The sequence below is a fragment of the Podarcis bocagei genome (assembly GCF_964188305.1).
Source record: "Podarcis bocagei genome assembly, chromosome: 3".
NCBI classification, from domain to species: domain Eukaryota; kingdom Metazoa; phylum Chordata; class Lepidosauria; order Squamata; family Lacertidae; genus Podarcis; species Podarcis bocagei.
The window spans coordinates 500,774-514,082 of NC_138127.1; the positions used below are offsets into that span (position 1 = coordinate 500,774).

A 13,309-nucleotide genomic window follows, 5' to 3' on the forward strand; every position below is an offset into this window, starting at 1 on the left:
GCTTTTTAAGTTCCTCAGAAATACCAAATGATATTCTACTGCACTTTTTAAATTTAACTAAAAAAAATGTTTGTTTAAATCATACCACATATTTAGGGTAGCAAGATTAGTTGTTCAAGGTCTTACCTAGGGAATTAATGTGTTGTTTTGTTATGGCATTGTCCCTCATCTTATGAAAACAGATGCATGTCTTTATTGAAAGCACATTAGGAATTACTAGTTGCTCCCCACAACGATTAAAGCAGACATTAAGGAAGCAAACCCTAACTGCCAAAGAGAAAACAACAAAAAGCTGAAATGCACCCAGAGTGATAAGCTCAGCCACCTTCCTTTCCACAAAAGGAATGACACCTGCAGCAATAAAAAGCAGAAGCAGACAGAAAAATGAGGAGGGAAATCATAATTATATTAAAATTGCCCTTTTACATATGAAAGACTTCTAGCATTGGTTGCAAAGTTAATGCATTTAATATAGGGCAGCTGAACAGAAAAACGTGGTCAACAAACTGAAACCAAAAGAGTGAATGCCTGAATAAAGAGAAGTACCTCTAGTTCAACTAGCGCTGCAGTCACTGCATCTGTTACAAGAGCCCCAGCCTGTAGCTTTTCAATTGCCTAGAAGACAGAATTTTTAGGATATAAAGTTTTGCCTTTTATTTTTTACGTACTAAATCTTCTATACAGAAAAGGCCAAAGAGTCACTTGGTCCCGAGACAGACATTGCAAAACATAATTATAATCAAGAAGGGTGCAGGGCAGGGATGGGGAACCGGTGGTCCTCCAAAGTTGCTAGACTTCATCAGCACCAGCCAGCTTGGCCAATGGTCTGGGAATATGGGAGCTGCAAACCACTAGCATCTAGGGGTTCCCCATTCCTGGTGTATGGAGTACTCTGAGAGGGGAAAGAAAGGATCTAAACACTTATTTCACTATTATTAAATAAAGGCACCACATAATACCAGTAACTCTGACTACATTGTACTTCACATATTAAGATAACACTAGGACATTAAAATACCAACATTACCATTTACACAGATAAAAATGGAATTTCCCCCCAGTTTCACTGCATGAAATAGGAAACAAACCAGTCAATAATGAGAAAATAATTTTCAAATTATGGATTTGTAAAGAAAGCATACTTCTGTTCTGAAACAGATTTCCACCACACACACACTGCATTAACCTAATGCCACACTGTGGGCAAAAAAGATGTTATAAGGCTTGCTTTCAGATTAGACATTTGTTGGTTTTCTGCCCAGAAAGTAGAGTGAAGTGAAATTCCAAACACAGCAACTAAAAGCAACCCAAACATCTAATGGACTGGGAAGGGGAGAGGATCTACAGGGAACATCTTCCATTGATGTTCTAACATTTGCACTGGCTTACTACAGTCATACCTCGGGTTGAATGTGCTTCGGGATGAGCGCATTTGAGTTGTGCTCCGCAGCAACCCAGAAGTAACGGAGCGCGTTACTTCCGGGTTTCGCCGCTTGCACATGCGCAGACGTTCAAAATGACATCGAACGCATGTGCAGAAGCGGCGAAACGCGACACGTCTGTGCGCAGACGTGCCATCGCTGGTTACGTTTGCTTCTAGATGTGAACAGGGCTCCGGAACGGATCCTGTTCGCATCTAGAGGTACCACTGTATAACACTGAAGACACATCTGAAGATTTTTTATCCAACAGGGCTCCAATTGACAGAGATTACCTCTGGCCCTTCCTCACTTCCTATCATGATTTCTACAGGCTGTTGAGCTTGGGTTCCTAACAATGACACAAGGAGATATTCCCAATTGTTATTCCCCAATTTGAGAATTCCTTCCCTCCAAGGGGTTCAAGAAAGCCCAAGTGAGAAGAAATACAAAATCCCACTTCAACTCAGAAAAATATTTTTATGGTTGTTTCTAAGCAAGTTCTAAATATGTAACTATATAAATAAGGTTGAGATTTTAAAACTCTAAAAACATATTAAATAGTGATAAAGCTGAAGTTAAAATATAAGAGGCAAGGAAGCTGGTTACTCTTTAGTCAGTGCAACGCCATCTAGGTCAGATACTATACCAAGCGTAGTAAGAGAAAAAATGGAAATAAAATAGTTAACAGTGTAACCATATGCATGGCTACTCAGAAGTAAGTCTCACTGACTTCAACAGGACTTACTCCTATGTACATATGTATAAGATTACAGCCTATGTAGAGCTAATAAAAAGACAATTTGTGAAGATCCAAAGTTCATCAAAAGCATCTTGCAAAATGAGAAAATTAAGAAGAGCAGAAAGATCAAGGCATTTCAAGGTGTTGAAGCAGCTGAAACACTACACAAGTAACATAAGCATTCAATTTTTTTCCTTGCACAAGATGATGACTTTCTCAAGTATTGTGCAGAAAATTAAATTTAAAAATTAATTTTAAACGTTCAAAGTTGCTATCAGGCAGATGACATTTTTGAATTTATAAGTTATATATTTATGGGAGGGGACATCCTTGTGTATACATACAGAAAAGAGTAGCATTTCAATTCTGTACTTCATGAAGAAATACAGCAACATGTTCCAAAAGATTAAACACTTGCTCCAAAACTAGCAAACTCTTACCTTCCTACATGCTCTTTTGCACACATGCTTATATTCTTTGGCTTTGGATTCAGAATGATACCCTGCACCTAATATCAAGGAAGATTTGAAGGGAAGAGGGGAGAGAAGGGATTAATTCAATTAGTTAGACCCTCCCACTTTATCTAAAATTAACGGAACTAACCTTTTCTCACCAATATAAAATACAGCCCAGCTGCTTCCTAAAGCAAACAAGCATCCATCCCATTGAAAGTTCATTCATACACACTGCCATCAGTGGGGGAACTGCCTCCACCTAGTGCAATCCAGCAGTATAAGGACATGCATGTGCACAGTGCAACCTCAAGAACAGGGACTGAACATGTAGGTCTTCAGCACTCAGTCAGCACCCGGCCTTCTAGCAGAGTGCCAGCTGCATCAGAAATACCCACACACACACCTAACGCTAAAGTGTGAAACTGCACCACCAGGCAGAAGCAGCTCCCACACTGGGCCACAAATGTAAAAGGGGCCCAATACAGTTTTTGTTTTCAAATGAGAAAGTGCAGAAGAATATGACGTTAAACATAAAATGAGATGTCTCCAGCTCAAATGAGAAGTGCAAAGATATATGCATCGTACTTCCTATCTTAAATGAGATGAAGCATAGCCCTGAATGAGAGCAAATTCCTGCATATCAATTTCTTCTCTACCCCCCATCTTCCCCCAAAATATTATACACAAATTTCCTATAGGACACTGCACATGCCTTCACCTGCATGGACAAGTACAAATCCCACTCGTCTCCCTTTCTGAGCTTGCTTTGCTTCGTGTTCTTTCACCATCTCCCCTACTGCAGTGGTGTGTGAAGATCTGGAGGGTAGAACTTCTACTGAGCTTATCCCCTTTTCCATGCTCATACTTCAAGGTTACCATCTTCTGTGGAGAACAGCATACTTCCATCCAAGAGAAAACACAGCTGAGGACTCTCCCTGAAAACAAATGAATAAGCATACAGTATAGCATTTTTCTGTCCATGGGAGATTTCATGCAGTATATTTTTGTGAAGGAACTACCATTCCATGTAGGATGACCACCCCTCTCACTACAAAAACAATTATAGGAAACACCAGACAGTAGCCTACATATGTGACAACACAGTATGATACAGTCGTATCACATATCTGACTTTTCTATTGTGCTAATAGGCTGGCCTTTAAATAAAAACAGAAATAAATATAGAGAGCAGTTAGTTTTTTAAAACTGCCACAGAAAACTTTTAGGTGCCTTTTTAGTTTGATAATTCTAATGGGAATGTTTTACAAATGGAACATCACGATTCTCTCAAATAAAAAACTCAGGTGACCTATCAATTTGAAAATAAAACTGAGGCACCCCAAAATAAGGGGCTCCCTTCCCCTTCTGAAACTCCACCTCTGCCACAAAACCCGAGTATTAGAATGTTAACTATTTCAGCATGTCCTTTTAGGATCTCAAAACCTACCACCACATTTTGTCAGTGAAGTGCAGCAGAACATTATTAATGCAAAAATCATAGCATATTTTATTGAAAAGAATCATAGAATTAGAGAGTTGGACGGGACCTCAGAGGTCATCTACGCAGGAATCTGTCTCCCATCCAATTTGAAACCATACCAGAGCCTGCTTAGCTTTGCAAATGTAGCGGTAGCTTTATTGCTGGACCACATATATTCCTTTTTACATTAAGCCTCCCCTCTCTCGCACACACACTGGGAAAGGTGGGAATAAACGCAGCACCATCCCCATCTCATCACACCCAGAGGCGACTTCAACACAGGCCAGGAAACCTTCTCAAGCAACTTGGTCTTACTTAAGCTCAGGAGAGCTGCCGGGCGCAGCTGGGCTCTAAGCAACCAACAGAGACGAAGGTGGTGATGGATGGTCCACATGAATGGCCACAAATCGGGGGGGGGGGGCTGGGAAGTTCCTCAGTCACATGGCAGGAGAAATGTCAACCGCCATCTCTACTCTGAGAGGGGTGTAGCGGGAAAGGGCTCATCCACGCGTCGCTATGGCAACGGGAGCCCCTGCCTGGGACCCGAAGGGAGCAGCAGCGCCAGGACACGGGGCGAAGAGTCGCGGCTTCGGCGCCTCACGTCCCCCAGGAGAGGACCCGCTGAGGCCCTGAGTTCAAGGCGCTCGGCTCGAAGGCTCCAGCCTCGCTTCCACCCCTCAGGGACCGCGGACGAGGTTCCCGCGCAGCCCCGGGGCCCGGCGCGCCCTCCTAAGCTCCGCCCTCCAGCTCCCCAAGCGCTGCCCTCCTCCGTCAGCGTCTGGAGACTGGGGAGCGAGCGACCCAGCCGCCGGCGCGACGAGGCCGGGCTGGACCTAGCGTCGCTCACACGCGCGCGCGCGGCCTTGCGTCGGCGCGTGGCGGGAACGCTGGCGCTGCCTGAGGCTGCGTTGGGAACACTCACTCACCCGCCCGCCCGTTAGCGCGGGCTTGCGGTTCTCTCCCCGGCGCGCGCATGCGCACCCGCGCCGCCGCATGTTTGTCGTCAGCCGGGCGCTTGTGCCTCGGCGAGAAGGGGAAACGCTAAGAGATGCGGCGGTTGGAGGTTGGAAGAGAAAGCCCGACAAGCAAGGTTTTTTTCGGGCGTCACCTTGACTTCCGGTTCCTGCTACAGTGCCTCCACCATATGCGGGGCCAAGAGTGGCGGAAGTGCTGCTGGAGAGAAATCGACGTTAGTTTAACAAGATGGTAGTGAGCATCTTGCTATATGTATATTTATTTATATCTCGCCTCCCCCCTCCGACAGGACTCAAGGCTGCTTGCAAATGAAAACAAGAATCATTTTTTTAAAGGAAAAAAATCCCACGGTTTAAAAACAATACAAAACTATACACATACTGTTGTGAATTAACAAAATAAATCCTGGCAAACTGGGAATATCTCCTCACTCACCCAAGTTTAAGGTATTCCATTTCAGCTGAGTTTCTTTTTCTTTGAGAAAATAAGTGGCTCACGTAAATGTAAACTTAAGTTTTAATCATATGTCCTTTTAAAATGTGGGGTTTTATTGGGGGGCGTTATTAGGTTGTTTTTCATGTTGATTATATATTTTGTGGTTTTATATTTTGATTTTGTTCTGTGAACCTCCCTGAAACCTTCGGGTATAGGACAGTATATAAATTCAATTAATAATATAAATAATGAAGAAAACTGACAAAATAACATAATTGGAGAAACTAAATACAATAACATGAGGCAAGAAACAAGAGGAGGCAGTTGGTCCCTCTTAAATGACATTCTCAAATGAACAGAACAGAACAGAACACACACTGAAGGGAGAGGCCGATTCCGGGGCAAAACACACAAGTCCCACCCACCAAATATCAAACATTCTATTCAAATTAGGCCCCAGTGTTTTCCTTACACATACTGTATAAAATCTGTTTTAAAACATACAAATAATTACTGTTAAAAAAGCAGCCAGTTCCCAAAAACCTGTTGGAACTCTGGAGTTCCAGAGTCTGGGAGCAGCCACCACTGAGAAGGCCCTGTCCCTCATCCGCACAAAGCATGCCTGTGTGAGAGCAGCAGGCCCTTCCTGAATATATACATTTTTGAGCAGGCTCTGGAACAAACATTCCTTCCTTTTCCTTTTTTATTATTTATGATTTTCAGTTATATACATTTCAATAGTTTTACAATCATTTTAACATTTCAAAACTCGACTTCCTCCTCTTTCTGTGGTTCCTTAAATTTAGTTTTTATCATTTCCTGTATATTCTAAATTACCTTAACTTATACTTTTATTCATCTACTTTAATTATATACTCTTATGAAACTGCAGGTTATTACAATAATCCGGCCAATGTCCTTATCTGTTTACAATTTGTTTATAAATATTCAACAAACCATTTCCATTCTTTTATATAAAAAAACCTTTGTTATCTTGATTTCTTATTCTTCTGGCAAGTTTCGCCATTTCTGCATAGTCCATAAGTCTTTGTATTCATTCTTCTCTCGTCGGGACTTCTTTCCATTTTGGGGCAAATAACATTCTTGCCGCTGTAGTCACATACATGAATAAATTTCTATATTGTTTAGGTAATTCTTCCCCTATAATTCCCAAAGGAAAGCTTCTGGGTTGTTGTTTTTTACAAATCTTATTTTAAACATCTTTTTCAATTCATTATATATCATCTCCCAGTAAGTTTTAACCTTACAAGACCACCACATGTGATAGAAAGTACCTTCTTTCTCTTTGCACTTCCAACACTTATTTGATTTTGATTTATACATTTTTGCCAATTACTCATTCCTTTTTCAAAAGAGCGGAAAGGGGACTTTCCTTCACTGGATAAACTTGTCGTACCATCCAACAACGTTCCTCAGATGAAAATAGGGACATTTCTTACTCCCTGCCCCCCACTCAACTGACCCTCCTCAACCTCCAGCATGGTGATAACAGCAGTAGAGAGCAGTGCAAGTTTGTTTTATGCTTCTCTCTCAGCCACAGCCTAACACCCAATAATGCTATATGGATATAATACCACTAGGCAGGACTGGAGAGAGAGAGAGAGTATCTCAAGCCAATGTGAGGGTAGGTGAAGTCATTTATTCTTACAGCATTATCTCCTTTGACTATTTCTTGCTTTAGCTGCACACACAACATACATTTAAAGCACATCCCACCCTGAGGGCCTCGGACGTGAGATCTCCAGGCTGATAGTTGACAGACTGAGGGACATTTTTGGGGGATCGAAACCGGGAAAGGGGGGGTGAGAGTTTTGGAATCCAAAGGGTGTATAATTATATGTTGTCTCTCTGTTATTTTGTTTTGTAATTAATATAAAAATTGGGAAATTTGTGGAAGGGAATTTGGGTCGACCTTAGAAAAGGGTGTAAAGAATGAGTATTGTTGTTTAAATTGAGGTCTATAAGTTAACATTGGTTAATTAAGATGAATAATAATAAGGCAAAAGTTGGGGATAAGAACTTGCTGAGCTAACTATTGGAATTGGAATACAAGAAGGGGAGGTGTGGGGAAGTCAGGGAAAGATGTTAAGAAAATAAGGATCCGAAACTATACTTGTTATTTGTGTTGTGTTAGTTTGTGTTTTTTGTGTTTGTTTAAAAATTTGTGAAACTTTAATAAAAATGTATATAAAAAATAAAAAAATAAAGCACATCCCACCCTAAGGATTCCTAGGAACCATGGTTTACCCAACACAGAGCTTCAGTTCCAGGAACCCTTATCAAATACAGCTTATGAAGATCACCCTCAGCATTTGGTCAATGAAGTGACAGTATGGCTCCATAGTGTCTTATTTTAGGGTCTTTCTTTTATTTTATTTTAACATTAATTACCGGGGGCTTCATTACCAATTTATTACATTTATTTCCCACCCTGGCAATGATTCTAAGAAGAAAATTTGAAATATACTCGGAGTCGAGAGTGGATTTCATGCTCTTTATTCAGCTCATAGTGGTGAGGAGGAATGAAAGTTCCCCCCAGAATGTCTGTTTTATATACATTATTTACACAATGGGCCCCGCATGATTGGCTAATTCCGGAATTCTCCTGTAGGCCAATCAGGTTGTGGATTCACTTCCACCTGGAGCTGGATTGGGTGGCTCCTGTGGACCAATCAGACTGCTGCATTCTGGGTCCTGTTGTTCTAGGACCAATCAGACTGCTGCATTCTGAATCCTATTGTTCTAGGACCAATCAGACTGCTGCATTTTGGATCCTATTCAACTCAGTACATAACAAAATTATTCCCGTCAATTTTTCTTCTTTGCTCTGGAATACATTACTACAGCTATTGTCATGACCATAGTACTTGTAAGAGGTGGAATCAAATGACTGTATCAAAAAATTGGTTGTGTACAGTTGCCATGTTCTGAAGAGGACACATTTTCTGACTTCTACTTTTAACCATGGAGCACTATGACGACTCTACCCATGAAAAAGAGGATGCGTCCTGGAAAAAGAGGACATAATGTCTGCCTGCTGCTTGCATGTCAGAGAGAGAAAGAGAGGTACGGTATGTCCTTGCTACAACCCCCACTTCATCTCAAGACCTATTTGTGATATGCACTGTATTTCTGGGTTCCTTTGCAGAGCGATTAAGGTCAGTTGCCTTTCTCTAATGCAAACTTTCCACAGTCGCCCTCTCAAATGTTTGGACAGGCCCTATGAAGGGCATTGCTGCATCAGCTCATTAAGTCTTTTGCTCACAAGAAGCTACGACAATGTGGTGCTCTAAGCAGCACAGCTGTCTACGATGGCCATATGTCCTACTTAACAGAAGACAGACCTCTGTTTGAAGAACTGCCAGGTCCAAGTCTAGTGGAAAGATAAGCAAGTAGAGCAGAAGCCTTGAAGTTGCCCATCAACACCAGACTGAGCAGGCGTACGCGGCTGAGTTTTTAAAGAGTCCACATGACATTATCCAAAATGTGTGTGTATCCTTTTGTTACAATATACCACTGTCCGATGCATTGTTTCTCAAACTAGCTTCACACAGACTGTACAGTGGGACCTCGGGTTAAGTACTTAATTCGTTCCGGAGGTCCGTTCTTAACCTGAAACTGTTCTTAACCTGAAGCACCACTTTAGCTAATGGGGCCTCCTGCTGCCGCCGCGCCGCCGGAGCACGATTTCTGTTCCCATCCTGAAGCAAAGTTCTTCACCCGAGGTACTATTTCTGGGTTAGCAGAGTCTGTAACCTGAAGCGTATGTAACCTGAGGTACCACTGTAGTTCCTAGTTTGTCCTTAGCCACATGGCCTTTGCATGGGGTTGAGATAATCCCTGTCAGGTCAACACCCTCTGCTGTGTGCACAAACCAAAATGAATTGAATCTGTGCAGATGTGAACAGCTGGAGGGAATAGAAATAACTCCATACAAAAACTTGTTCTTCCATACAAAAACATAATCTCACCTTGGGAAACTACCTCTGAAAGAGACAGGTTCTAGCCCTTCCCTCTCCTTGGCATATGCTTGTTGTCTATGCGTAAAGGATTAATTTCTTATATTTCTGTGGAGGAGCACTAACTCCTGTGAGCCTCCATCTTCAGTCCAAAGATGCTATGACCCAGACACAGGTCGATCACCTCCCTGCATATACAGGATGTTGGAAGATAGCGGTGCTACCTCAAACAATGAGAAATAACACAAGGGGTGCTGGTGATGCCATATTTGGTTGGCCTTGGGATGAGTGTGAGGTTCATGTGTTTTTGTTAAACATCTGGTTTAGCTCCCTCAAATTTTGTTGGATACTTTTTGCATTAATTTTAAATTGGAACTCACTGGAGACAGGGCAGGCTAGAAAGACAATGAAATGAAGAGAGCAAAACCAGCAGTGGGGGCAGGCAGAGTCCCTCACTTGTTACCAAAAGCAAAAAATTTGATCCTTCCCAGCAGCTTTAAAAGGCCTGGAGGACATGTCTGTTCGGAGCTGCTCCTTCTCTACATGAAAGGGTCCCTTGCCTGATATCCTGCCAGCACAAAATGCTTTCTTCAGCTAGTCGCCTTCTCAACATGACCAAAACGTTTCAGCTTGCTTCCCTGGATCAGCCAGAATCGCATTCTTTATAGTTCCCAGTTGTCTTAACACCCACTCGCTAGTCCTTCCAGTGCACGAACCGCAGCATGGCAATGTAAAATGTGATCTTGCTCTGCCCCTTGCTTTCGCAACTCTAGCTCTGTACTAGGGCCAAGCCAGAAAAGGGGGGGGGGGAGATGAAAATGCTTGAGGCTGGAGTTCTCCTTTATTTCCACCCACTGACATTAGCAAGAACGGCTGCATGTATGAAACATCTAACCGCAGGACGTCTGGCAGTCCAGCGCTCAATTTTCATGCTACTATATTTGTTGCTGAGAATGCCCCTACAAATCACCTCCCCTCAAGAGAGCTGCGGTGAGGGAAGGATTTGTGGTCTCATGCATCAGATACAGGTACCCCAAGCCGCCCTCTGATTCTCAGCATGCCCACAAGATGATTCTTGGTTTTGGGAATGTGTAGGAGTAGGAAGGGAGATGCTGTGACTAGCCCTTGCAACAGGGATGGGGAACTTGTGGCTCTCCAGATGTTGCTGGCCTCCGTTGATCACCCATGGCCATTGGCTATGCTGACTGGGGCTGATGGGAGTTGGAGTCCCAAAACGTTTGGAAGACTGCACATTTTCAACTCCTGCTGTATACCCTGCTCATTGCATACAGATAGTGTTATGTACTGAGTTGAATAGGATCCAAAATGCTGCAGTCTGATTGGTCCTAGAACAATAGGATTCAGAATGCAGCAGTCTGATTGGTCTGCAGGAGCCACCCAATCCAGCTCCAAATGGAAGTGAATCCACAACCTGATTGGCCTACAGGAGAATTCCGGAATTAGCCAATCATGTGCAGCCCATTGTGTAAATAATGTATATAAAGCAGATACTTTGGCGGAACTTTCATTCCTCCTCACCACTATGAGCTGAATAAAGTTCATGAAATCCACTCTCGACTCTGAGTATATTTCAGATAACATATGAAATGGATATACCAGCACAATTCCTGAAGGAAAAGCAAAAATCAATGGAGGGCTTGGGGGCATTCTGCCTTCTACAGTACAATAGTTTGGGGGCAAAGTTTTGGGGGACTATTATATTATTCTCCTGGCTCAGTCAAAGCACAAGAGGGAAGAGGCCAAAGACGCAGCTCATATCTTTCCTGATAATGGATGGTACTTAGTAGACTAACTTCTGTACAGTAGTACCTCGGGTTAAGAACTTAATTCATTCTGGAGGTCCGTTCTTAACCTGAAACTGTTCTTAACCTGAGGTACCATTTTAGATAATGGGGCCTCCCGCTGCCGCTGCATGATTTCTGTTCTCATCCTGAAGCAAAGTTCTTAACCCAAGGTACTATTTCTGGGTTAGCGGAGTCTGTAACCTGAAGCGTCTGTAACCTGAAGTGTCTGTAACCTGAGGTACCACAGTAGGGAAATCGACCTCACATGGGGCCCACCTATGTGATGCCCCTGCACAGATCACTTTGCCAGATTCCCATCCCCTTTTGTGCCTGTAGTCTATTTATTTATTTGCATTTATATCCTGCCTCTTTCTCGAAGGAGCTCAAGATGGCCTGCCTGGTTCTCTAGCTCTTCATTTCTTCCCCAAAATGACCCTGTGAGGTAGGTCAGGCTGAGAAGCCCAGGGTCACCCATTGAGCTTCATAGCCAAGTAGGGATTTGAACCCTGTTCTCCCAAGTCCTAGTCCAACACTCTAATCACTGCACCACACTGGGTCTCTGTACAGATGCCATTGGCTGCACATACATCAGGGCAACAGCATTCACTGAATGAATGTACGGTTTTTCTGAAGAGGCCCATAGTATTCATTCTCTTGTCACAGCATGAAAAGCAGCTTGGAAAGAACCAAGAGGATTCAGAGATACATGACCCAGTACCCCAGCTGTGCAAATTATTAAGAAATCTTAATTATATTCCATCAACAAAGCGACAACTACATGTATGGTTGGTATCTGTCCATTGACAAATTTCTCCTACGGTCTTGTGGCTTCATAGGGAAACATCAACATACAAGAGTTTACTAGGACAAAAGGTTTAAGTTCAACTTACCATATTATCAAATCTTTTGAAAACCATTTGGCTGTTATAGTAGGGATTCTGATTACAATCACAGTTATATAACAAGTATTAAATAATAATAATTAAATGAAGTGTGAACATTTAAAGTGAACATAAAACACAATTATTGTAATTTAAAGTAAAACTATAATATAACTAAAGATAAAATTCAAGTTGACAGGTACTGTAACATTTTCAGCTGCTCGTTTTCTTGTTTTGTTTTTTAAAGAAAAAATCTTCAATAGCACTGTTTATTTAAACTATGTGTCAGCATGGCTTAGCTATGTTATTTTTGGAGGCTACAGGAATATGAAAGGGAATAAAAACCAACTGTCGCTGTTGATTGGAAATAATAAATTTAATTCTGGAGGGCAGAAATAATAAAAAACATGCATGCCTGTTTATCTCTGCTCGTCTGATCTTTTTCTTTGTGTTATTAAATAAATCAAAACCTCTTGTGGTTCCAACCTGTAACATAAGATCTTTAAGTGCCTGACTTACACATTCAGCAATCACCACTATGGCTGCCAACCTTGGAAATGGCTTGATACTAATTCACCTTTTAAATGTGTGCACGCACAGGGTTACTTTTTACTGAGCTTTAAACAAATTCATTAATAGAGTTATGTAGCCACTACTTTTCTCTGTTTCCTGACTTAACAATGAAACAAGAATCTGCCTCTTTATGGTTGGGGATGAAGGTCTGTGTGGGGGTACATGTTCAATAAAATGTTACCTACCATGCTGAATCTTTGCTGACCTGATGGCCACAATTCTCATCTAAGTCTTGTGTGTGTGCGTTTCTTTGTGGCTGATTAGCTGCTCTCCCTGTGCAAAGGTCAGAGGGGGCAGGGTTTCTGTTGAGGCAGGTGATTAGCTGTGGGAGGAGCTTATCAGAGCTTGCAGGGCAGTGGCGCACGCCTAGTGGTGCGCGCAGTTCGATCCATCTTTTAGATTTAGGGGAGCTAGTCTCAAACGTTTGTTGGGGGAGACCTAGGTTTATTTGTGGGGGGAGTTACCGTATTTTTTGCACCATAACACTCACTTTTTTCCTCCTAAAAAGTAAGGGGAAATGTCTGTGCGTGTTATGGAGGGAATGCCTACGGGTGGCATGCCTACG

The 13,309-nt window shown here is 42.4% G+C and overlaps 1 protein-coding gene across 6 annotated transcripts in view; it reads right to left on the minus strand.

Annotated features, from left to right (window-relative positions):
- Positions 1 to 12,979, minus strand: part of TASP1 (taspase 1) — a 66,922-nt gene extending 53,943 nt beyond the window's left edge. For 2 of the 6 annotated variants that reach the window (XM_081189169.1, XM_081189167.1), the window contains exons 1-4: positions 4,411 to 4,942; positions 3,334 to 3,550; positions 2,601 to 2,668; positions 547 to 615 (exon numbers count right to left, since the gene is read on the minus strand). In XM_081189169.1, the coding sequence (XP_081045295.1) occupies positions 547 to 615; positions 2,601 to 2,668; positions 3,334 to 3,478 (282 nt within the window). In that variant the 5' untranslated portion in view covers positions 3,479 to 3,550; positions 4,411 to 4,942. Of the gene's footprint in view, positions 1 to 546; positions 616 to 2,600; positions 2,669 to 3,333; positions 3,551 to 4,410; positions 4,943 to 5,021; positions 5,178 to 12,929 lie in introns of those variants that run through there. The other 4 variants (XM_081189166.1, XM_081189165.1, XM_081189164.1 and 1 more) reach the window with 4 other exon arrangements.
- Between the last annotated feature and the right edge of the window lie 330 nt (positions 12,980 to 13,309).